Source organism: Lepisosteus platostomus, chromosome 9 (assembly GCF_059453375.1).
Source record: "Lepisosteus platostomus isolate fLepPlt1 chromosome 9, fLepPlt1.hap1, whole genome shotgun sequence".
NCBI lineage: Eukaryota > Metazoa > Chordata > Actinopteri > Semionotiformes > Lepisosteidae > Lepisosteus > Lepisosteus platostomus.
In genome coordinates, this window is record NC_142619.1 from 2356222 (window position 1) to 2383029 (window position 26808).

At 50.1% G+C, this 26808-nt stretch overlaps 1 protein-coding gene and 1 long non-coding RNA gene across 2 annotated transcripts in view; one reads left to right on the forward strand and one right to left on the reverse strand.

The window, feature by feature from the left end:
- The window catches only part of LOC148654354 (uncharacterized), a 49367-nt gene that overhangs the window by 20128 nt on the left and 2431 nt on the right, over positions 1–26808 (reverse strand). Inside the window, exon 2 of the long non-coding RNA XR_015941386.1 lies at positions 1108–1340. This is a non-coding gene — a long non-coding RNA (uncharacterized LOC148654354). The remainder of the gene's footprint in view (positions 1–1107; positions 1341–26808) is intronic.
- Positions 1377–26808, forward strand: LOC148654355 (uncharacterized). Its single transcript, XM_088646585.1, has 8 exons — positions 1377–1556; positions 2195–2411; positions 5679–6392; positions 6726–7675; positions 8374–22342; positions 23000–23092; positions 23415–23485; positions 24991–26808. Exons 1-8 carry the CDS (start codon positions 1377–1379, stop codon positions 25195–25197), a joined length of 16401 nt encoding a protein of 5466 aa, XP_088502711.1. The 3' UTR covers positions 25198–26808.

Below are 26808 nucleotides of genomic sequence, written 5' to 3' on the forward strand. Positions count from 1 at the left end.
CCACACTGACACACTGCAGAATGACCATATGGCCACACTGACACACTTCAGAATGGTCAAGGGTGACACAGACTCTGGGGTGACCATATGGCCACACTGACACACTGCAGAATGGCCAAGGGTGACGCAGACTCTGGGGTGACCATATGGCCACACTGACACACTGCAGATTGGCCAAGGGTGACACAGACTCTGGGGTGACCATATGGCCACACTGACACACTGCAGATTGGCCAAGGGTGACACAGACTCTGGGGTGACCATATGGCCACACTGACACACTGCAGATTGGCCAAGGGTGACACAGACTCTGGGGTGACCATATGGCCACACTGACACACTGCAGATTGGCCAAGGGTGACGCAGACTCTGGGGTGACCATATGGCCACACTGACACACTGCAGATTGGCCAAGGGTGACACAGACTCCGGGGTGACCATATGGCCACACTGACACACTGCAGATTGGCCAAGGGTGACACAGACTCTGGGGTGACCATATGGCCACACTGACACACTGCAGATTGGCCAAGGGTGACGCAGACTCTGGGGTGACCATATGGCCACACTGACACACTGCAGATTGGCCAAGGGTGACGCAGACTCCGGGGTGACCATATGGCCATACTGACACACTGCAGATTGGCCAAGGGTGACACAGACTGGGGTGACCACACAGCTGCGCTGACACACTGCAGATTGGCCAAGGGTGACACAGACTCCGGGGTGACCATATGGCCACACTGACACACTGCAGATTGGCCAAGGGTGACACAGACTCTGGGGTGACCACACGGCTGCGCTGACACACTGCAAGGTGACTGTGGCTACACTGGGACAGCCTAGCACCCTGCAAGTTGACAATACAGCCGCACCGACTCAATTTGCGGTGCCCATATTACCACACTGACCCACTGTAGGGTGACCATGTGGCTATGCTGACCCACTGTAGGGTGACCATGTGGCTACAGTGACAGACTGATACAATTTCAAGTGAGCATTTGACCAGACCCAGACCCCGAGTTTGTGGCCAAATAATCTTATTTCGGAGGTGCCCACTCCAAGCAGCGACGGCCACCCTAAACGTGTGCCAACCACCGAACTCACGTGATTCAGGGGGACGATGATGCTGCCTGCCCCCGTAGGGAAGAAGGACCCCCCGACAGATCTGTACCGCTCGGCAGAGACGCCGTCTTCCACAGTAACTTGGAGGAGACGAAAACGAACACAGTCTTCGGGCGTCGTCGCCCCAGGAAGGCTCCCCAGGCGAACTGCTGCGTTTCTTCTCTCATCGTTTCAGCCCTGGAATCAGCCTTCCCTTGCTCCCTCACCGCCTCCGCCTGCCGACGCAGAGAGAGAGAGAGAGAGAGAGGGTGATGACGGGTGGGGTCCGGCGCTCTGGGCACAGGCCCGATGAAGTGGCCAGTGGCCGTGGGAGGTCAGCCTCGAGCAGCGGCAGCGGTCGGCGGGAGGCCAGCGGGTGCCGGCCCCTGGCGTCTGCCCTTCGCGGACGTTTAGTCGGGTTCATCGACCCCCCCACCCCAGAGACGGAGAGAGCAGGGCCTGCCGCTACCAGGGAAGGGTGTTCAGGGCCGGCCTGCGTCACCCCCCCCCCCCACCCCGGTCATACTGTCCCTCCCGCCCGCCCGCCCGCCCGCTCGTCGTGGTCAACACCGTTTCCGAGACCTCCGCCTTCACCTCGCCCCCCCCCTTTCCTTCTTCTCCGTCTTCTCCCCTGTCCTCGCTCCCCTCCTGCTCTGCCTCTGCGGTCCTCCCGCTCCGGTCCTCTCGGCCCCCTTTCGCGCGGGACTCTTTCTGGAAAGTTCTTCCTCTCCCGCCTGCTGTCCCGGTCTCCGTTCCCCTCCCCCCAACCCCACTTTTCTGTCCCCCTTCACCCTTTTCGATGTCCCCCTCCCTCCTTGCTCACTTTGCCGCCTCTCCTCCTGCCCTCCCCCCCCCGTTCGCCCTTCTCCGTCTCTTGTTTTTCGAGTCCTGTTTTTTTCATTCGCCTTCTCCTCCGGGCAGGCTTCTCGATTTCTGTTTCTGTGTGCCGCACACACCTAGCAACCCCCCCCCACCCCCCACACCCCACACCCAACGCCACACCCTCCTCCTCCGACTCCCTCCCCCCCTCCCTCCCTCACACCTCTTCAAAAGCAGCAGGGGGAAAGCTGGGGTGCCCACTGCCCCTTAGAGGAGAGACGGAGCGAGACAGAGCCCATCGGCCGACGCGGACCCAGAGCAGCAGAGCCATCAGAAGACTCCTCGACCGGGCAGGGGGAACCGATCAGCGCCGATACCCTCTCTGTCGGGCTCGGGCCAGAGGGGAGAGATGGGGTGCCCTCGTTTCTTCCTCCTTCTGTTTGTCCTCATGGACGCGGCGAGAACTCCCACCGCACTGGTTGTGAGAGGTAAGGCTTCCCGACGCTCATTTCCAGCTCCGAGCACACCCAAACGCCGCCTTCCCAGCAGCCTCTTCCTCTCCTCTGCTGTCCGGACGGACGGACGGGGGGGGATCCCAGTTTTCGAGTCGCAGGCGAGCTCCTCTTGTTTCTTTACGGGACTGTGCAATCCTGATGTGACAGCCAGGCAGGATGTCATCCTGGGTTAACCGAGTCTTCAAGACATGCGGCGAAAGGCGCTATAGGCCATAAAATCATCATCATTATTATTATTATTCATTGTTATGCGTGTTGTGTCCCGAGCAAAATTTCAGCCCTGACATCAAATAACAATCAACTTATGATGGATTCTAATTGTTTTAGCTTTTTTCAAACTCTCTGCTAAGAGCTGGATTGAACCCCAGAGCAGTGATTCAAGTGGGTTCTCGTCTCTAGTACACCAATGTGTGACCTTCCCCTCTAGCTGGGCTTCCAGGCTGGTTCCTGGGACATGCAGAGAGCCTGCTTCACCAGGCGCATGTGCTGGATGGCTTGAGTCCCCCTTTTCAAACAGGGGGACTCAAACACTGACTTAGGACACCCAGGACGATAAAAATATCTTTCACTATGGATTCTTTTAACTGTTTAAAGTGTGTAATATAGGATAGCAAAACAAGCAAAATCGTGGTTAAAAACTTAGAAAAGGGCAGGAAATCTAGGTAAGGTCATGGTAAAAGAATAGTAAAGCCCATTGAGATCCATGAACAAAACACAATATAATGTTGTAAAGCACAGTAAGCTCATGGTAAAAGCACAGTGAGATAACAGAGTGTTAAAGGTGAGGTCGCAGGGTTAAAATGAATGGTAAGATCACTGTGCATAGTGCAATATCAGTGTTCATGGTGTTATCTCACTGTTAATGTGTCATCTTGGTGTTCATGATGAGATCACAGTGTTAACGCTGATATCTCACCGTTAGTAGTGCAATGTCAGTGTTCATGGTAAAATCACAGTTTTAATGGCAATATCTTACTGTCAATAGTGCAATCTCCATGTTTGTGTAGAGATCACAGTGTTAATGGTGGTATCTTGGTGTTAATAGTGCATTCTTAGTGTTTGTGGTAAAATCACAGTGTTACTGACAATATCTCAGATAACTGTTAATAGTGGAACCTCAGTGATCACAGTAAGATCACAAGTCTTGATGGCAAAATCTTACTGTTAACTGTGATCTCAGTGTTCTTGGTGAGCTCACTGTCTTAATGGTGATATAGCACTGTTAACAGTGTGATCTCAGTGTTCGTGGTGAGTTCACAGTCTTAAGGGCGATATCGCACTGTTAACAGTGTGATCTCAGTGTTCGTGGTGAGTTCACAGTCTTAATGGCGATATCGCACTGTTAACAGTGTGATCTCAGTGTTTGTGGTGAGTTCACAGTCTTAAGGGCGATATCGCACTGTTAACGGTGTGATCTCAGTGTTCGTGGTGAGTTCACAGTCTTAAGGGTGATATCGCACTGTTAACGGTGTGATCTCAGTGTTCGTGGCGAGCTCACAGTCTTAACGGCGATATCGCACTGTTAACAGTGTGATCTCAGTGTTCGTGGCGAGCTCACAGTCTTAATGGCGATATCGCACTGTTAACGGTGTGATCTCAGTGTTCGTGGCGAGCTCACAGTCTTAACGGCGATATCGCACTGTTAACGGTGTGATCTCAGTGTTCGTGGTAAGTTCAAAGTCTTAATGGCGATATCGCACTGTTAACGGTGTGATCTCAGTGTTCGTGGCGAGCTCACAGTCTTAAGGGCGATATCGCACTGTTAACGGTGTGATCTCAGTGTTCGTGGCGAGCTCACAGTCTTAATGGCGATATCGCACTGTTAACAGTGTGATCTCAGTGTTCGTGGCGAGCTCACAGTCTTAAGGGCGATATTGCACTGTTAACAGTGTGATCTCAGTGTTCGTGGCGAGCTCACAGTCTTAATGGCGATATCGCACTGTTAACGGTGTGATCTCAGTGTTCGTGGCGAGCTCACAGTCTTAATGGCGATATCGCACTGTTAACAGTGTGATCTCAGTGTTCGTGGCGAGCTCACAGTCTTAAGGGCGATATTGCACTGTTAACAGTGTGATCTCAGTGTTCGTGGCGAGCTCACAGTCTTAATGGCGATATCGCACTGTTAACGGTGTGATCTCAGTGTTCCTGGTGAGCTCACAGTCTTAATGGCGATATCGCACTGTTAATAATGTCACATTGGTAATGGTAATGGCACACTGAAATGACTTGCACCCAAAGCCAATAGTTTCTATTAGGAGGTTCACTTTGATAAAGATGACATATCTAAAAGTGTAAGATGGAACAGAGACGTGCAAGAAATCATAAAGACAGAGAGTTGTTTTCCAAATTAAAGAGGTAGAAATGAACCCCGCGAGGATTGATTGAGGAGATGAAGTGCCAAGTGCCTTCAAACACGTCATTTGCATAGCAAGCATTTGCCTGGGTGAGCCTCCGGAGAGATTGGCTCTGAGCCTGCATCCTCCCACACCTTTTGAAATCTGTATTCAAATGCTCCAGCAAATGCCCAATTTGCCTATCTCAGAGAGCTCTGCATACCCTTTCACATTCCAGTTCTTGGATGCGTGCGAGTGAGACGGGGGGGTGGGGGGCTGGGAGGAGAGTGGGGGCAGGAGAAGGTTGGGGGACAGGGGCAGGTGACAGAGGAAAGGGAGCACAGAGAGACGGGGAAAGAACTTTTTGGAGTTTCATGCAATTCCCTCTCTAAATGTATCTCGCCCGTCATCCTTGAAAATAGTGTTAAACTCATAACGGTACGCATCTAACACACAGTGTAACACGATCACCTGACAACCTAACAACATCAGAATTACTCGACATGGCCTCAGTGAGACTTGCTGGGGCTCGTAAGCTCTGCTGCTGCTGCCCGTTTCTGTTGTCGGAGCAACCGAAACCTGAGCTGTTCCTCTATCATCGGGTTCTTGAGAATGCCCCCCCCCAGTCTCATCCTGTTATCTCAATGCCGCTGTGTTTAGCGCATGTCTGAACTCAAACCTGACAGCTGGGCCGCCCAGAGAAGACCAGTCCCACTCCTCACCAGACTACGGACTGGATAACAAAACAGAACAGTGCCCCTGGTGCGCTTTCCTTTTCTGTTCCCACCCTTTTGACTTTTGCTGTCCGACTTTTGCTCCACTGAGGCTCCGCTCGTTCCGTTTACTCCTTCTCGCGTGTGGACGAATCCAGGTGGCTTAAATCTGTTTATCTGCCTTTACTTTCTAGGACAGCGTCCTGGACTGATCAGAAAGAGAGCCTTGGAAGACAACAAAGAACAATCTGTGCTGAATGCTGGCTTAGGGGATGGAAAGACAGGTGAAGTCTCTCTAGGGGGTAAAGGACAGTGGTCTGGACACTCAGGTGAAGTCTCTCTAGGAAGCAAAGGACAGTGGTCTGGACACTCAGGTGAAAACTCTCTAGGGGGTAAAGAACAGTGGTCTGGACACTCAGGTGAAGTCTCTCTAGGAAGTAAAGGACAGTGGTCTGGACACTCAGGTGAAAACTCTCTAGGGGGTAAAGGACAGTGGTCTAGACACTCAGGTGAAGTCTCTCTAGGGGGTAAAGGACAAGGGGCTGGACAGACTGTAGGAGGTAAAGGACAGTGGTTTGGACACTCAGGTGAAAACTCTTTAGGAAGTAAAGGACAGTGGTCTGGACACTCAGGTGAAGTCTCTCTAGGAAGTAAAGGACAGTGGTCTGGACACTCAGGTGAAGTCTCTCTAGGAAGTAAAGGACAGTGGTCTGGACACTCAGGTGAAAACTCTCTAGGAGGTAAAGGACAATGGTCTGGACACTCAGGTGAAAACTCTCTAGGAGGTAAAGGACAATGGTCGGGACACTCAGGTGAAGTCTCTCTAGGAAGTAAAGGACAGTGGTCTGGACACTCAGGTGAAGTCTCTCTAGGGGGTAAAGGACAAGGGGCTGGACTGACTGTAGGGGGTAAAGGACTAGGGGCTGGACTGACTGTAGGGGGTAAAGGACTAGGGGCTGGACTGACTGTAGGGGGTAAAGGACTAGGGGCTGGACTGACTGTAGGGGGTAAAGGACTAGGGGCTGGACTGACTGTAGGGGGTAAAGGACTAGGGGCTGGACTGACTGTAGGAGGTAAAGGACAGTGGCCTGGACACTCAGGTGAATCCTCTGAAGAGGGTAAAGGACAGGGGATTAGAAAGATTCACAAGGGCAAAGGACAGTGGTCTGGACACTCAGGTGAAGTCTCTCTAGGAGGTAAAGGACAGTGGTCTGGACATTCAGGTGAAGTCTCTCTAGGAGGTAAAGGACAGTGGTCTGGACACTCAGGTGAATCCTCTGAAGAGGGTAAAGGACAGGGGATTAGAAAGATTCACAAGGGCAAAGGACAGTGGTCTGGACACTCAGGTGAAGTCTCTCTAGGAGGTAAAGGACAGTGGTCTGGACACACAGGTGAATCCTCTGAAGAGGGTAAAGGACAGGGGATTAGAAAGATTCACAAGGGCAAAGGACAGTGGTCTGGACACTCAGGTGAAGTCTCTCTAGGAGGTAAAGGACAGTGGTCTGGACACTCAGGTGAATCCTCTGAAGAGGGTAAAGGACAGGGGATTAGAAAGATTCACAAGGGCAAAGGACAGTGGTCTGGACACTCAGGTGAAGTCTCTCTAGGGGGTAAAGGACAGTGGTCTGGACACTCAGGTGAAGTCTCTCTAGGAGGTAAAGGACAGTGGTCTGGACACTCAGGTGAATCCTCTGAAGAGGGTAAAGGACAGGGGGTTAGAAAGATTCACAAGGGCAAAGGACAGTGGTCTGGACACTCAGGTGAAGTCTCTCTAGGAGGTAAAGGACAGTGGTCTGGACACTCAGGTGAAGTCTCTCTAGGAGGTAAAGGACAGTGGTCTGGACACTCAGGGGAGAACTCTGAAGAGGGTAAAGGACAGTGGTCTGGACACTCAGGGGAGAACTCTGAAGAGGGTGAAGGACAGTGGTCTGGACACTCAGGGGAGAACTCTGAAGAGGGTGAAGGACAGACGGGTCCAGGCAAAGGGAGAGAGACAGGCGGAGTGCGCAGTCCAGGTTGTCAGAATGACTCCGGTGGGGTGTTTAGTGCCCCACTGACGCCGGTCGCAGGAGGAGTCCCGGAGGTCCCGTCTGGCTCTGCAGGAGGCCTGGAGGGGGAGTGGGAATCCCAGTACCAGGTTCCCCTGGTGCACACCGTCCAAGTGGTGGACACCGAGGCGGACACCGCTCAGGTAACAGCCCTGTTCACACTCATAATCCAAAACAGAGCGCAGCGATACAGCCGCGGTCTAGTCCAGAAGTACAGAAGAGATGAAGATAATGTTGTACAGTACAATCCCATAATGCTCGGTGCAGTAGCCTGTTGTACAATATAGTGCTATGCTACTTGGACACAAGGACATACTGTGCAGTACGGTCCAGAAATCTACAGGGCAGGATAGATGCACGCGATACAGAATGATGCAACCGTGCAGCGCAGCATAACGTGGTCCTGAACCACAGTATCCTGGAGCAGCGTCATCCCCTAACCTAAACACATCACGACAAAGTACCAGAGCCACTCCTGCCTATGTATAAATATCCCGCTTCTTGAGGGATCCCATCTCTTCTTCCTTCTGCGGTGGGGGGGTGTAGTGCCCTGTTACTGGGATAACGGCCAGTCTGCAAGAACAGGGCTGTCAGAAACCCCCCAACCCTTACAGCTGCCTCCCTCGTTCATTCCTTGTAACTGGGGGTGGGGTGGGGCTGTAAAACCTCCAACCCTTCGGCCCCGGCTGAAAGGCAACTTCTGAAAAACCTTAGGAATACCAGCTTATATCCCTGTGCGTCTCTTAATGAATTCAAAAGTGAAACAAATGTATTTTAAAATGGTTAGATCTGAGATTTCTATACTGTCAAAAGGGGGTTAACGTAAGCAATCTCTTCACAGGTCGGTGAAGGCAGTTCAGAAGAGTACGAGGAAGAAAACAGGACATTTTCCACTGTCAGTGAAGACGGTACCATAACCAGAACCACTATCACAAGAGAAGGGGACACTGTGACTACTACGACAGAGACCACAAAAGATGGAAAGACGGAAAAAACTGCGAAAAAATCAAGAGCGAAAAGCCCACACAACTGTGTATTCAGAAGACACGGGAAAAACAAAGGAAAGGGAGAATTCCCAAAAGTCACCGAAGAAACAGTGTGGAAAAAGATGGAGGTCAATAACGACAGGAGTGTGACAATCACAACAACAGACAAAAAACAAGGCGTTACTACGATAACTACTGAAACAGTCAACGGGGCGACAATCGACACCACACCAAGTACTACAAAGATAACTTATGTGGTTAATGAAGATGGCAGCACCACCACAATCACCGAGACAAAGAAAGGAGACACTACCACAATCATCATAAAAGTTACAAAAGGGGACACCACTGATATAACCACAGAAATTAAGAAAGGCGAAGAGCCCGTAAAGAAATTTAAGGAAACAAGAAAGACGTCCACGCTGCTTAATAAGGACGGCAGCACCACCAAAACCACTGTGATTACACTGAACGACACCACTAAGACCGTCACGCAAGTCACTAGAGGTGACACGACTACAACAACCACACAGGTCAAGGAAGGCAACAAACCAGCCGAAACAACCGAGGAAACAACACACACATCCACTGCGGTCGACCAAGACGGCACCGTCACAACAACCACCATCGAGAAAAACGGGGACACCACTACCAAAATCACCAAAGTCACTAAAGGTGACACAACGACGACCACAACAGAAGTGACAAGAGATGGCAAAACCACAACTACAGTGACAACTAGCAAAGCCACTACTACACACGTCACACACACTGTTCCCACCTCCACAAGGAAATCCACTGTGGTCAGTGAGGACGGCACCATAACAACAACTACCGTCACCACCGAAGGAGACACAACTACAACCATCACAGAAGTCACTAAAGGAGGAATCACCACCACCACTACGAAGGTCACAAGAAACGGTCAAACGGTGTCAAGTGTCACAAGCACCAAAGGGAAGCCAGAAGCCCCTCAACACACATCTCCCCAAGTCACCGAAGAAAGCATAAAGAAAACCGAGAAAGTCAACCAGGACGGCAGTGTTACCATAACCACAAAAGACACCAAACAAGGGGTGACTACAATCAATACCGAAACCCTCCGAGGCGCAGATATAAAGGACACCACTCCCAGCAGCACTCAAAAAACCTATGTGGTCAACCCAGACGGCAGCGTTACCACAGTCGCCGAGACCACGAAAGGAGATACCACCACCACCGTCACAAAGCTTACCAAGGGGGACACCACCCACATTACCACCGAAGTCAAGAAAGGCAAAGAGCCCGCTGAAAAAGAGGAAGAGACCAAAAAGACCTCCACAGTAGTCAACCCGGACGGCAGTACCACCAAAACAACCGTGACGAAAGAGAACGACACCACTAAGACCGTCACGCAAGTCACTAGAGGTGACACGACTACAACAACCACACAGGTCAAGGAAGGCAACAAACCAGCCGAAACAACCGAGGAAACAACACACACATCCACTGCGGTCGACCAAGACGGCACCGTCACAACAACCACCATCGAGAAAAACGGGGACACCACTACCAAAATCACCAAAGTCACTAAAGGTGACACAACGACGACCACAACAGAAGTGACAAGAGATGGCAAAACCACAACTACAGTGACAACTAGCAAAGACACTACTACACACGTCAAACACACTGTTCCCACCTCCACAAGGAAATCCACTGTGGTCAGTGAGGACGGCACCATAACAACAACTACCGTCACCACCGAAGGAGACACAACTACAACCATCACAGAAGTCACTAAAGGAGGAATCACCACCACCACTACGAAGGTCACAAGAAACGGTCAAACGGTGTCAAGTGTCACAAGCACCAAAGGGAAGCCAGAAGCCCCTCAACACACATCTCCCCAAGTCACCGAAGAAAGCATAAAGAAAACCGAGAAAGTCAACCAGGACGGCAGTGTTACCATAACCACAAAAGACACCAAACAAGGGGTGACTACAATCAATACCGAAACCCTCCGAGGCGCAGATATAAAGGACACCACTCCCAGCAGCACTCAAAAAACCTATGTGGTCAACCCAGACGGCAGCGTTACCACAGTCGCCGAGACCACGAAAGGAGATACCACCACCACCGTCACAAAGCTTACCAAGGGGGACACCACCCACATTACCACCGAAGTCAAGAAAGGCAAAGAGCCCGCTGAAAAAGAGGAAGAGACCAAAAAGACCTCCACAGTAGTCAACCCGGACGGCAGTACCACCAAAACAACCGTGACGAAAGAGAACGACACCACTAAGACCGTCACGCAAGTCACTAGAGGTGACACGACTACAACAACCACACAGGTCAAGGAAGGCAACAAACCAGCCGAAACAACCGAGGAAACAACACACACATCCACTGCGGTCGACCAAGACGGCACCGTCACAACAACCACCATCGAGAAAAACGGGGACACCACTACCAAAATCACCAAAGTCACTAAAGGTGACACAACGACGACCACAACAGAAGTGACAAGAGATGGCAAAACCACAACTACAGTGACAACTAGCAAAGACACTACTACACACGTCAAACGCACTGTCCCCACCTCCACAAGGAAATCCACTGTGGTCAGTGAGGACGGCACCATAACAACAACTACCGTCATCACCGAAGGAGACACAACTACAACCATCACAGAAGTCACTAAAGGTGACACAACGACGACCACAACAGAAGTGACAAGAGATGGCAAAACCACAACTACAGTGACAACTAGCAAAGACACTACTACACACGTCAAACGCACTGTCCCCACCTCCACAAGGAAATCCACTGTGGTCAGTGAGGACGGCACCATAACAACAACTACCGTCACCACCGAAGGAGACACAACTACAACCATCACAGAAGTCACTAAAGGAGGAATCACCACCACCACTACGAAGGTCACAAGAAACGGTCAAACGGTGTCAAGTGTCACAAGCACCAAAGGGAAGCCAGAAGCCCCTCAACACACATCTCCCCAAGTCACCGAAGAAAGCATAAAGAAAACCGAGAAAGTCAACCAGGACGGCAGTGTTACCATAACCACAAAAGACACCAAACAAGGGGTGACTACAATCAATACTGAAACCCTCCGAGGCGCAGATATAAAGGACACCACTCCCAGCAACACTCAAAAAACCTATGTGGTCAACCCAGACGGCAGCGTTACCACAGTCGCCGAGACCACGAAAGGAGATACCACCACCACCGTCACAAAGCTTACCAAGGGGGACACCACCCACATTACCACCGAAGTCAAGAAAGGCAAAGAGCCCGCTGAAAAAGAGGAAGAGACCAAAAAGACCTCCACAGTAGTCAACCCGGACGGCAGTACCACCAAAACAACCGTGACGAAAGAGAACGACACCACTAAGACCGTCACGCAAGTCACTAGAGGTGACACGACTACAACAACCACACAGGTCAAGGAAGGCAACAAACCAGCCGAAACAACCGAGGAAACAACACACACATCCACTGCGGTCGACCAAGACGGCACCGTCACAACAACCACCATCGAGAAAAACGGGGACACCACTACCAAAATCACCAAAGTCACTAAAGGTGACACAACGACGACCACAACAGAAGTGACAAGAGATGGCAAAACCACAACTACAGTGACAACTAGCAAAGACACTACTACACACGTCAAACACACTGTTCCCACCTCCACAAGGAAATCCACTGTGGTCAGTGAGGACGGCACCATAACAACAACTACCGTCATCACCGAAGGAGACACAACTACAACCATCACAGAAGTCACTAAAGGTGACACAACGACAACCACAACAGAAGTGACAAGAGATGGCAAAACCACAACTACAGTGACAACTAGCAAAGCCACTACTACACACGTCACACACACTGTTCCCACCTCCACAAGGAAATCCACTGTGGTCAGTGAGGACGGCACCATAACAACAACTACCGTCACCACCGAAGGAGACACAACTACAACCATCACAGAAGTCACTAAAGGAGGAATCACCACCACCACTACGAAGGTCACAAGAAACGGTCAAACGGTGTCAAGTGTCACAAGCACCAAAGGGAAGCCAGAAGCCCCTCAACACACATCTCCCCAAGTCACCGAAGAAAGCATAAAGAAAACCGAGAAAGTCAACCAGGACGGCAGTGTTACCATAACCACAAAAGACACCAAACAAGGGGTGACTACAATCAATACCGAAACCCTCCGAGGCGCAGATATAAAGGACACCACTCCCAGCAGCACTCAAAAAACCTATGTGGTCAACCCAGACGGCAGCGTTACCACAGTCGCCGAGACCACGAAAGGAGATACCACCACCACTGTCACAAAGCTTACCAAGGGGGACACCACCCACATTACCACCGAAGTCAAGAAAGGCAAAGAGCCCGCTGAAAAAGAGGAAGAGACCAAAAAGACCTCCACAGTAGTCAACCTGGACGGCAGTACCACCAAAACAACCGTGACGAAAGAGAACGACACCACTAAGACCGTCACGCAAGTCACTAGAGGTGACACGACTACAACAACCACACAGGTCAAGGAAGGCAACAAACCAGCCGAAACAACCGAGGAAACAACACACACATCCACTGCGGTCGACCAAGACGGCACCGTCACAACAACCACCATCGAGAAAAACGGGGACACCACTACCAAAATCACCAAAGTCACTAAAGGTGACACAACGACGACCACAACAGAAGTGACAAGAGATGGCAAAACCACAACTACAGTGACAACTAGCAAAGACACTACTACACACGTCAAACGCACTGTCCCCACCTCCACAAGGAAATCCACTGTGGTCAGTGAGGACGGCACCATAACAACAACTACCGTCATCACCGAAGGAGACACAACTACAACCATCACAGAAGTCACTAAAGGTGACACAACGACAACCACAACAGAAGTGACAAGAGATGGCAAAACCACAACTACAGTGACAACTAGCAAAGCCACTACTACACACGTCACACACACTGTTCCCACCTCCACAAGGAAATCCACTGTGGTCAGTGAGGACGGCACCATAACAACAACTACCGTCACCACCGAAGGAGACACAACTACAACCATCACAGAAGTCACTAAAGGAGGAATCACCACCACCACTACGAAGGTCACAAGAAACGGTCAAACGGTGTCAAGTGTCACAAGCACCAAAGGGAAGCCAGAAGCCCCTCAACACACATCTCCCCAAGTCACCGAAGAAAGCATAAAGAAAACCGAGAAAGTCAACCAGGACGGCAGTGTTACCATAACCACAAAAGACACCAAACAAGGGGTGACTACAATCAATACTGAAACCCTCCGAGGCGCAGATATAAAGGACACCACTCCCAGCAGCACTCAAAAAACCTATGTGGTCAACCCAGACGGCAGCGTTACCACAGTCGCCGAGACCACGAAAGGAGATACCACCACCACCGTCACAAAGCTTACCAAGGGGGACACCACCCACATTACCACCGAAGTCAAGAAAGGCAAAGAGCCCGCTGAAAAAGAGGAAGAGACCAAAAAGACCTCCACAGTAGTCAACCCGGACGGCAGTACCACCAAAACAACCGTGACGAAAGAGAACGACACCACTAAGACCGTCACGCAAGTCACTAGAGGTGACACGACTACAACAACCACACAGGTCAAGGAAGGCAACAAACCAGCCGAAACAACCGAGGAAACAACACACACATCCACTGCGGTCGACCAAGACGGCACCGTCACAACAACCACCATCGAGAAAAACGGGGACACCACTACCAAAATCACCAAAGTCACTAAAGGTGACACAACGACGACCACAACAGAAGTGACAAGAGATGGCAAAACCACAACTACAGTGACAACTAGCAAAGACACTACTACACACGTCACACACACTGTTCCCACCTCGACAAGGAAATCCACTGTGGTCAGTGAGGACGGCACCATAACAACAACTACCATCATCACCGAAGGAGACACAACTACAACCATCACAGAAGTCACTAAAGGTGACACAACGACAACCACAACAGAAGTGACAAGAGATGGCAAAACCACAACTACAGTGACAACTAGCAAAGCCACTACTACACACGTCACACACACTGTTCCCACCTCCACAAGGAAATCCACTGTGGTCAGTGAGGACGGCACCATAACAACAACTACCGTCACCACCGAAGGAGACACAACTACAACCATCACAGAAGTCACTAAAGGAGGAATCACCACCACCACTACGAAGGTCACAAGAAACGGTCAAACGGTGTCAAGTGTCACAAGCACCAAAGGGAAGCCAGAAGCCCCTCAACACACATCTCCCCAAGTCACCGAAGAAAGCATAAAGAAAACCGAGAAAGTCAACCAGGACGGCAGTGTTACCATAACCACAAAAGACACCAAACAAGGGGTGACTACAATCAATACCGAAACCCTCCGAGGCGCAGATATAAAGGACACCACTCCCAGCAGCACTCAAAAAACCTACGTGGTCAACCCAGACGGCAGCGTTACCACAGTCGCCGAGACCACGAAAGGAGATACCACCACCACCATCACAAAGCTTACCAAGGGGGACACCACCCACATTACCACCGAAGTCAAGAAAGGCAAAGAGCCCGCTGAAAAAGAGGAAGAGACCAAAAAGACCTCCACAGTAGTCAACCCGGACGGCAGTACCACCAAAACAACCGTGACGAAAGAGAACGACACCACTAAGACCGTCACGCAAGTCACTAGAGGTGACACGACTACAACAACCACACAGGTCAAGGAAGGCAACAAACCAGCCGAAACAACCGAGGAAACAACACACACATCCACTGCGGTTGACCAAGACGGCACCGTCACAACAACCACCATCGAGAAAAACGGGGACACCACTACCAAAATCACCAAAGTCACTAAAGGTGACACAACGACGACCACAACAGAAGTGACAAGAGATGGCAAAACCACAACTACAGTGACAACTAGCAAAGCCACTACTACACACGTCACACACACTGTTCCCACCTCCACAAGGAAATCCACTGTGGTCAGTGAGGACGGCACCATAACAACAACTACCGTCACCACCGAAGGAGACACAACTACAACCATCACAGAAGTCACTAAAGGAGGAATCACCACCACCACTACGAAGGTCACAAGAAACGGTCAAACGGTGTCAAGTGTCACAAGCACCAAAGGGAAGCCAGAAGCCCCTCAACACACATCTCCCCAAGTCACCGAAGAAAGCATAAAGAAAACCGAGAAAGTCAACCAGGACGGCAGTGTTACCATAACCACAAAAGACACCAAACAAGGGGTGACTACAATCAATACCGAAACCCTCCGAGGCGCAGATATAAAGGACACCACTCCCAGCAGCACTCAAAAAACCTATGTGGTCAACCCAGACGGCAGCGTTACCACAGTCGCCGAGACCACGAAAGGAGATACCACCACCACCGTCACAAAGCTTACCAAGGGGGACACCACCCACATTACCACCGAAGTCAAGAAAGGCAAAGAGCCCGCTGAAAAAGAGGAAGAGACCAAAAAGACCTCCACAGTAGTCAACCCGGACGGCAGTACCACCAAAACAACCGTGACGAAAGAGAACGACACCACTAAGACCGTCACGCAAGTCACTAGAGGTGACACGACTACAACAACCACACAGGTCAAGGAAGGCAACAAACCAGCCGAAACAACCGAGGAAACAACACACACATCCACTGCGGTCGACCAAGACGGCACCGTCACAACAACCACCATCGAGAAAAACGGGGACACCACTACCAAAATCACCAAAGTCACTAAAGGTGACACAACGACGACCACAACAGAAGTGACAAGAGATGGCAAAACCACAACTACAGTGACAACTAGCAAAGACACTACTACACACGTCAAACACACTGTTCCCACCTCCACAAGGAAATCCACTGTGGTCAGTGAGGACGGCACCATAACAACAACTACCGTCATCACCGAAGGAGACACAACTACAACCATCACAGAAGTCACTAAAGGTGACACAACGACAACCACAACAGAAGTGACAAGAGATGGCAAAACCACAACTACAGTGACAACTAGCAAAGCCACTACTACACACGTCACACACACTGTTCCCACCTCCACAAGGAAATCCACTGTGGTCAGTGAGGACGGCACCATAACAACAACTACCGTCACCACCGAAGGAGACACAACTACAACCATCACAGAAGTCACTAAAGGAGGAATCACCACCACCACTACGAAGGTCACAAGAAACGGTCAAACGGTGTCAAGTGTCACAAGCACCAAAGGGAAGCCAGAAGCCCCTCAACACACATCTCCCCAAGTCACCGAAGAAAGCATAAAGAAAACCGAGAAAGTCAACCAGGACGGCAGTGTTACCATAACCACAAAAGACACCAAACAAGGGGTGACTACAATCAATACCGAAACCCTCCGAGGCGCAGATATAAAGGACACCACTCCCAGCAGCACTCAAAAAACCTACGTGGTCAACCCAGACGGCAGCGTTACCACAGTCGCCGAGACCACGAAAGGAGATACCACCACCACCGTCACAAAGCTTACCAAGGGGGACACCACCCACATTACCACCGAAGTCAAGAAAGGCAAAGAGCCCGCTGAAAAAGAGGAAGAGACCAAAAAGACCTCCACAGTAGTCAACCCGGACGGCAGTACCACCAAAACAACCGTGACGAAAGAGAACGACACCACTAAGACCGTCACGCAAGTCACTAGAGGTGACACGACTACAACAACCACACAGGTCAAGGAAGGCAACAAACCAGCCGAAACAACCGAGGAAACAACACACACATCCACTGCGGTCGACCAAGACGGCACCGTCACAACAACCACCATCGAGAAAAACGGGGACACCACTACCAAAATCACCAAAGTCACTAAAGGTGACACAACGACGACCACAACAGAAGTGACAAGAGATGGCAAAACCACAACTACAGTGACAACTAGCAAAGACACTACTACACACGTCAAACGCACTGTCCCCACCTCCACAAGGAAATCCACTGTGGTCAGTGAGGACGGCACCATAACAACAACTACCGTCATCACCGAAGGAGACACAACTACAACCATCACAGAAGTCACTAAAGGTGACACAACGACAACCACAACAGAAGTGACAAGAGATGGCAAAACCACAACTACAGTGACAACTAGCAAAGCCACTACTACACACGTCACACACACTGTTCCCACCTCCACAAGGAAATCCACTGTGGTCAGTGAGGACGGCACCATAACAACAACTACCGTCACCACCGAAGGAGACACAACTACAACCATCACAGAAGTCACTAAAGGAGGAATCACCACCACCACTACGAAGGTCACAAGAAACGGTCAAACGGTGTCAAGTGTCACAAGCACCAAAGGGAAGCCAGAAGCCCCTCAACACACATCTCCCCAAGTCACCGAAGAAAGCATAAAGAAAACCGAGAAAGTCAACCAGGACGGCAGTGTTACCATAACCACAAAAGACACCAAACAAGGGGTGACTACAATCAATACCGAAACCCTCCGAGGCGCAGATATAAAGGACACCACTCCCAGCAGCACTCAAAAAACCTACGTGGTCAACCCAGACGGCAGCGTTACCACAGTCGCCGAGACCACGAAAGGAGATACCACCACCACCGTCACAAAGCTTACCAAGGGGGACACCACCCACATTACCACCGAAGTCAAGAAAGGCAAAGAGCCCGCTGAAAAAGAGGAAGAGACCAAAAAGACCTCCACAGCAGTCAACCCGGACGGCAGTACCACCAAAACAACCGTGACGAAAGAGAACGACACCACTAAGACCGTCACGCAAGTCACTAGAGGTGACACGACTACAACAACCACACAGGTCAAGGAAGGCAACAAACCAGCCGAAACAACCGAGGAAACAACACACACATCCACTGCGGTCGACCAAGACGGCACCGTCACAACAACCACCATCGAGAAAAACGGGGACACCACTACCAAAATCACCAAAGTCACTAAAGGTGACACAACGACGACCACAACAGAAGTGACAAGAGATGGCAAAACCACAACTACAGTGACAACTAGCAAAGACACTACTACACACGTCAAACGCACTGTCCCCACCTCCACAAGGAAATCCACTGTGGTCAGTGAGGACGGCACCATAACAACAACTACCGTCATCACCGAAGGAGACACAACTACAACCATCACAGAAGTCACTAAAGGTGACACAACGACAACCACAACAGAAGTGACAAGAGATGGCAAAACCACAACTACAGTGACAACTAGCAAAGCCACTACTACACACGTCACACACACTGTTCCCACCTCCACAAGGAAATCCACTGTGGTCAGTGAGGACGGCACCATAACAACAACTACCGTCACCACCGAAGGAGACACAACTACAACCATCACAGAAGTCACTAAAGGAGGAATCACCACCACCACTACGAAGGTCACAAGAAACGGTCAAACGGTGTCAAGTGTCACAAGCACCAAAGGGAAGCCAGAAGCCCCTCAACACACATCTCCCCAAGTCACCGAAGAAAGCATAAAGAAAACCGAGAAAGTCAACCAGGACGGCAGTGTTACCATAACCACAAAAGACACCAAACAAGGGGTGACTACAATCAATACCGAAACCCTCCGAGGCGCAGATATAAAGGACACCACTCCCAGCAGCACTCAAAAAACCTATGTGGTCAACCCAGACGGCAGCGTTACCACAGTCGCCGAGACCACGAAAGGAGATACCACCACCACCGTCACAAAGCTTACCAAGGGGGACACCACCCACATTACCACCGAAGTCAAGAAAGGCAAAGAGCCCGCTGAAAAAGAGGAAGAGACCAAAAAGACCTCCACAGTAGTCAACCCGGACGGCAGTACCACCAAAACAACCGTGACGAAAGAGAACGACACCACTAAGACCGTCACGCAAGTCACTAGAGGTGACACGACTACAACAACCACACAGGTCAAGGAAGGCAACAAACCAGCCGAAACAACCGAGGAAACAACACACACATCCACTGCGGTCGACCAAGACGGCACCGTCACAACAACCACCATCGAGAAAAACGGGGACACCACTACCAAAATCACCAAAGTCACTAAAGGTGACACAACGACGACCACAACAGAAGTGACAAGAGATGGCAAAACCACAACTACAGTGACAACTAGCAAAGACACTACTACACACGTCAAACGCACTGTCCCCACCTCCACAAGGAAATCCACTGTGGTCAGTGAGGACGGCACCATAACAACAACTACCGTCATCACCGAAGGAGACACAACTACAACCATCACAGAAGTCACTAAAGGTGACACAACGACAACCACAACAGAAGTGACAAGAGATGGCAAAACCACAACTACAGTGACAACTAGCAAAGCCACTACTACACACGTCACACACACTGTTCCCACCTCCACAAGGAAATCCACTGTGGTCAGTGAGGACGGCACCATAACAACAACTACTGTCACCACCGAAGGAGACACAACTACAACCATCACAGAAGTCACTAAAGGAGGAATCACCACCACCACTACGAAGGTCACAAGAAACGGTCAAACGGTGTCAAGTGTCACAAGCACCAAAGGGAAGCCAGAAGCCCCTCAACACACATCTCCCCAAGTCACCGAAGAAAGCATAAAGAAAACCGAGAAAGTCAACCAGGACGGCAGTGTTACCATAACCACAAAAGACACCAAACAAGGGGTGACTACAATCAATACCGAAACCCTCCGAGGCGCAGATATAAAGGACACCACTCCCAGCAGCACTCAAAAAACCTATGTGGTCAACCCAGACGGCAGCGTTACCACAGTCGCCGAGACCACGAAAGGAGATACCACCACCACCGTCACAAAGCTTACCAAGGGGGACACCACCCACATTACCACCGAAGTCAAGAAAGGCAAAGAGCCCGCTGAAAAAGAGGAAGAGACCAAAAAGACCTCCACAGCAGTCAACCCGGACGGCAGTACCACCAAAACAACCGTGACGAAAGAGAACGACACCACTAAGACCGTCACGCAAGTCACTAGAGGTGACACGACTACAACAACCACACAGGTCAAGGAAGGCAACAAACCAGCCGAAACAACCGAGGAAACAACACACACATCCACTGCGGTCGACCAAGACGGCACCGTCACAACAACCACCATCGAGAAAAACGGGGACACCACTACCAAAATCACCAAAGTCACTAAAGGTGACACAACGACGACCACAACAGAAGTGACAAGAGATGGCAAAACCACAACTACAGTGACAACTAGCAAAGACACTACTACACACGTCAAACGCACTGTCCCCACCTCCACAAGGAAATCCACTGTGGTCAGTGAGGACGGCACCATAACAACAACTACCGTCATCACCGAAGGAGACACAACTACAACCATCACAGAAGTCACTAAAGGTGACACAACGACAACCACAACAGAAGTGACAAGAGATGGCAAAACCACAACTACAGTGACAACTAGCAAAGCCACTACTACACACGTCACACACACTGTTCCCACCTCCACAAGGAAATCCACTGTGGTCAGTGAGGACGGCACCATAACAACAACTACCGTCACCACCGAAGGGGACACAACTACGACCACCACAGAAGTCACTAAAGGAGGAATCACCACCACCACTACGAAGGTCACAAGAAACGGTCAAACGGTGTCAAGTGTCACAAGCACCAAAGGGAAGCCAGAAGCCCCTCAACACACATCTCCCCAAGTCACCGAAGAAAGCATAAAGAAAACCGAGAAAGTCAACCAGGACGGCAGTGTTACCATAACCACAAAAGACACCAAACAAGGGGTGACTACAATCAATACCGAAACCCTCCGAGGCGCAGATATAAAGGACACCACTCCCAGCAGCACTCAAAAAACCTATGTGGTCAACCCAGACGGCAGCGTTACCACAGTCGCCGAGACCACGAAAGGAGATACCACCACCACCGTCACAAAGCTTACCAAGGGGGACACCACCCACATTACCACCGAAGTCAAGAAAGGCAAAGAGCCCGCTGAAAAAGAGGAAGAGACCAAAAAGACCTCCACAGCAGTCAACCCGGACGGCAGTACCACCAAAACAACCGTGACGAAAGAGAACGACACCACTAAGACCGTCACGCAAGTCACTAGAGGTGACACGACTACAACAACCACACAGGTCAAGGAAGGCAACAAACCAGCCGAAACAACCGAGGAAACAACACACACATCCACTGCGGTCGACCAAGACGGCACCGTCACAACAACCACCATCGAGAAAAACGGGGACACCACTACCAAAATCACCAAAGTCACTAAAGGTGACACAACGACGACCACAACAGAAGTGACAAGAGATGGCAAAACCACAACTACAGTGACAACTAGCAAAGACACTACTACACACGTCAAACACACTGTTCCCACCTCCACAAGGAAATCCACTGTGGTCAGTGAGGACGGCACCATAACAACAACTACCGTCATCACCGAAGGAGACACAACTACAACCATCACAGAAGTCACTAAAGGTGACACAACGACAACCACAACAGAAGTGACAAGAGATGGCAAAACCACAACTACAGTGACAACTAGCAAAGCCACTACTACACACGTCACACACACTGTTCCCACCTCCACAAGGAAATCCACTGTGGTCAGTGAGGACGGCACCATAACAACAACTACTGTCACCACCGAAGGGGACACAACTACAACCACCACAGAAGTCACTAAAGGAGGAATCACCACCACCACTACGAAGGTCACAAGAAACGGTCAGTGTGTCTGTATGAACCCCTCTCTCTCTCAGTGCAGTGTTAATGTACTGGAGTGTCCAGTCAGTGTGTGTGTATTAACCCCTCTCTCTCTCAGTGCAGTGTTACTGTACTGGAGTGTCCAGTCAGTGTGTCTGTATGAACCCCTCTCTCTCTCTCAGTGTAGTGTTAATGTACTGGAGTGTCCAGTCAGTGTGTCTGTATTAACCCCTCTCTCTCTCAGTGCAGTGTTAATGTACTGGAGTGTCCAGTCAGTGTGTCTGTATGAACCCCTCTCTCTCAGTGCAGTGTTAATGTACTGGAGTGTCCAGTCAGTGTGTCTGTATGAACCCCTCTCTCTCAGTGCAGTGTTAATGTACTGGAGTGTCCAGTCAGTGTGTCTGTATGAACCCCTCTCTCTCTCAGTGCAGTGTTAATGTACTGGAGTGTCCAGTCAGTGTGTCTGTATGAACCCCTCTCTCTCAGTGCAGTGTTCATGTACTGGAGTGTCCAGTCAGTGTGTCTGTATTAACCCCTCTCTCTCTCAGTGCAGTGTTAATGTACTGGAGTGTCCAGTCAGTGTGTCTGTATGAACCCCTCTCTCTCTCAGTGCAGTGTTAATGTACTGGAGTGTCCAGTCTGTCAGTGTGTATTAACCCCTCTCTCTCTCTCTCTCAGTGTGCCAGTGTGACTCAGTGCCCAGCTGTAAAGCTGATGAGGAGCTCATGACAGTTCCAGTGAAGGGAAAGTGCTGCCCCACTCTCGTCTGCAGTGAGTTCCTAACCAGATTAATGTCGTAAGCGATGTGCGGGTCACTGCCCCAGTCAGTGTCAGTCAAACTCCTTGGTTTCTCTCATTTTAGTGTTAAATTATACAGTGCGTGAGTGAAGCTGAACGCCAGCCTTTGTGTCAGAAAGCTCCTCAGTTGTGAAGTCCATTACTGAAGTGTTTGTAACACCGTTTCTGTCGATGGGTCTGTCTCCATGTTGCCAGACCAGTCAGCTGGCCAGCTGCTCGTGTCTTCATCGCGTCGCTGTCGGATACAGGGCGCACTCTGGATCTGTATTCTGACGAGCTGTGTCGTGTTTTACAGAAAAGAAACGCAGCCAGTGTGAGCTGGTGGTTGAGGAGACTGTGATCAGGAATGGATCCTGCCAAGCCAAAGTAAGAAAATTTGAGAAAACTATCCACACTATACTCACACTGTACTCTTCAGCACACCCCGTGTAAGACACTATACTCACCCTGTACTCTTCAGCGCACCTGTGTAAGACACTATACTCACACTGTACTCTTCAGCACACCCCGTGTAAGACACTATACTCACACTGTACTCTTCAGCGCACCTGTGTAAGACACTATACTCACACTATACTCTTCAGCACACCTGTATAAGACACTATACTCACACTGTACTCTTCAGCGCACCTGTGTAAGACACTATACTCACACTGTACTCTTCAGCACACCCCGTGTAAGACACTATACTCACACTGTACCCTTCAGCACACCCCGTGTAAGACACTATACTCACACTGTACTCTTCAGCGCACCTGTGTAAGACACTATACTCACACTGTACCATTCAGCGCACCTGTGTAAGACACTATACTCACACTGTACTCTTCAGCACACCTGTACAAGACACTATGCTCACCCTGTACTCTTCAGCACACCTGTATAAGACACTATGCTCACCCTGTACTCTTCAGCACACCTGTATAAGACACTATACTCACACTGTACTCTTCAGCGCACCTGTGTAAGACACTATACTCACACTGTACTCTTCAGCGCACCTGTATAAGACACTATACACACACTGTACTCTTCAGCGCACCTGTGTAAGACACTATACTCACACTGTACTCTTCAGCACACCTGTACAAGACACTATACTCACACTGTACTCTTCAGCGCACCTGCGTAAGACACTATACTCACACTGTACTCTTCAGCACACCCCGTGTAAGACACTATACTCACACTGTACTCTTCAGCGCACCTGTGTAAGACACTATACTCACACTGTACTCTTCAGCGCACCTGTATAAGACACTATACTCACACTGTACTCTTCAGCGCACCTGTGTAAGACACTATACTCACACTGTACTCTTCAGCACACCTGTACAAGACACTATACTCACACTGTACTCTTCAGCGCACCTGTATAAGACACTATACTCACACTGTACTCTTCAGCGCACCTGTGTAAGACACTATACTCACACTGTACTCTTCAGCACACCCCGTGTAAGACACTATACTCACACTGTACTCTTCAGAGCACCTGTGTAAGACACTATACTCACACTGCACTCTTCAGCGCACCTGTACAAGACACTATACTCACACTGTACTCTTCAGCGCACCTGTGTAAGACACTATACTCACACTGTACTCTTCAGCACACCTGTACAAGACACTATACTCACACTGTACTCTTCAGCGCACCTGTATAAGACACTATACTCACACTGTACTCTTCAGCGCACCTGCGTAAGACACTATACTCACACTGTACTCTTCAGCACACCCCGTGTAAGACACTATACTCACACTGTACTCTTCAGAGCACCTGTGTAAGACACTATACTCACACTGCACTCTTCAGCGCACCTGTGTAAGACACTATACTCACACTGTACCCCCGCTCCCTCTCTCAGGTCCAGCTGCCTGGCTGTCGTGGCCTCTGCGCGTCCTCCCAGCTGTGGGACAAGGGCCAGTGGACGACCCGGTGCAGCTGCTGCCAGCGGTCCCAGTCGGAGCTCAGGAAGGTGACGCTGACCTGCGGCGACGGCTCGACCGCGACGGAGACCGTCACCGTCCCCACACGCTGCAACTGCGCGCCCTGCGCCAAGGACCCGCGCTGAGCTGCTAACGTCCCGTAACACGAGCGCACGCACACACTCACACTCACCTCACACACACACAAACACAGTGTGATATCGCTGTCGTACACAGGGGGTAACAGAGTAACTGGCACCCTCACTCTGTCAACACTGTGACCCTCACAACTAACTCTGACCCTACATAAGACCCCCTAACCCTACATCAGACTATTACAGTGTAGAAATGTCACTGTGCCCCTAACCCTACATCAGACTATTACAGTGTAGAAATGTCACTGTGCCCCTAACCCTACATCAGACTATTACAGTGTAGAAACGTCACTGTGCCCCTAACCCTACATCAGACTATTACAGTGTAGAAACGTCACTGTGCCCCTAACCCTACATCAGACTATTACAGTGTAGAAACGTCACTGTGCCCCTAACCCTACATCAGACTATTACAGTGTAGAAATGTCACTGTGCCCCTAACCCTACATCAGACTATTACAGTGTAGAAATCTCACTGTGCCCCTAACCCTGCATCAGACTATTACAGTGTAGAAATGTCACTGTGCCCCTAACCCTACATCAGACTATTACAGTGTAGAAATGTCACTGTGCCCCTAACCCTACATCAGACTATTACAGTGTAGAAATGTCACTGTGCCCCTAACCCTACATCAGACTATTACAGTGTAGAAATGTCACTGTGCCCCTAACCCTACATCAGACTATTACAGTGTAGAAATGTCACTGTGCCCCTAACCCTACATCAGACTATTACAGTGTAGAAATGTCACTGTGCCCCTAACCCTACATCAGACTATTACAGTGTAGAAATGTCACTGTGCCCCTAACCCTGCATCAGACTATTACAGTGTAGAAATGTCACTGTGCCCCTAACCCTACATCAGACTATTACAGTGTAGAAATGTCACTGTGCCCCTAACCCTACATCAGACTATTACAGTGTAGAAATGTCACTGTGCCCCTAACCCTACATCAGACTATTACAGTGTAGAAATGTCACTGTGCCCCTAACCCTACATCAGACTATTACAGTGTAGAAATGTCACTGTGCCCCTAACCCTACATCAGACTATTACAGTGTAGAAATGTCACTGTGCCCCTAACCCTACATCAGACTATTACAGTGTAGAAACGTCACTGTGCCCCTAACCCTGCATCAGACTATTACAGTGTAGAAATGTCACTGTGCCCCTAACCCTGCATCAGACTATTACAGTGTAGAAATGTCACTGTGCCCCTAACCCTGCATCAGACTAGTACAGTGTAGAAATCTCACTGTGCCCCTAACCCTGCCCTGATACTAACTCTTCAGTTTTTCCCTAACCTCCCACCCAAACCCTGAATCCGAATTTGAACCTCTGAGGGTACAGTTCACAGTGCTCTGCACACCCTCTCACATATCCTTCCTGCATTTCCTCCTTGGCGCACATATACTGGAATCTGCGCGGTGCACTTCTGCTATTACGGGGAATGGGGCTTTGCCACTCTGCTTTCCTCATATAGAAAGGAGCATATTCTCCCTGGAACTCTTGTAGTCATATATATCTCTGTTTGTAAGAAGCTACTCTGCACTTCTCTGTGCAGCATTAAGGCAATAAAGAGTAGAATAGAATCACCAAA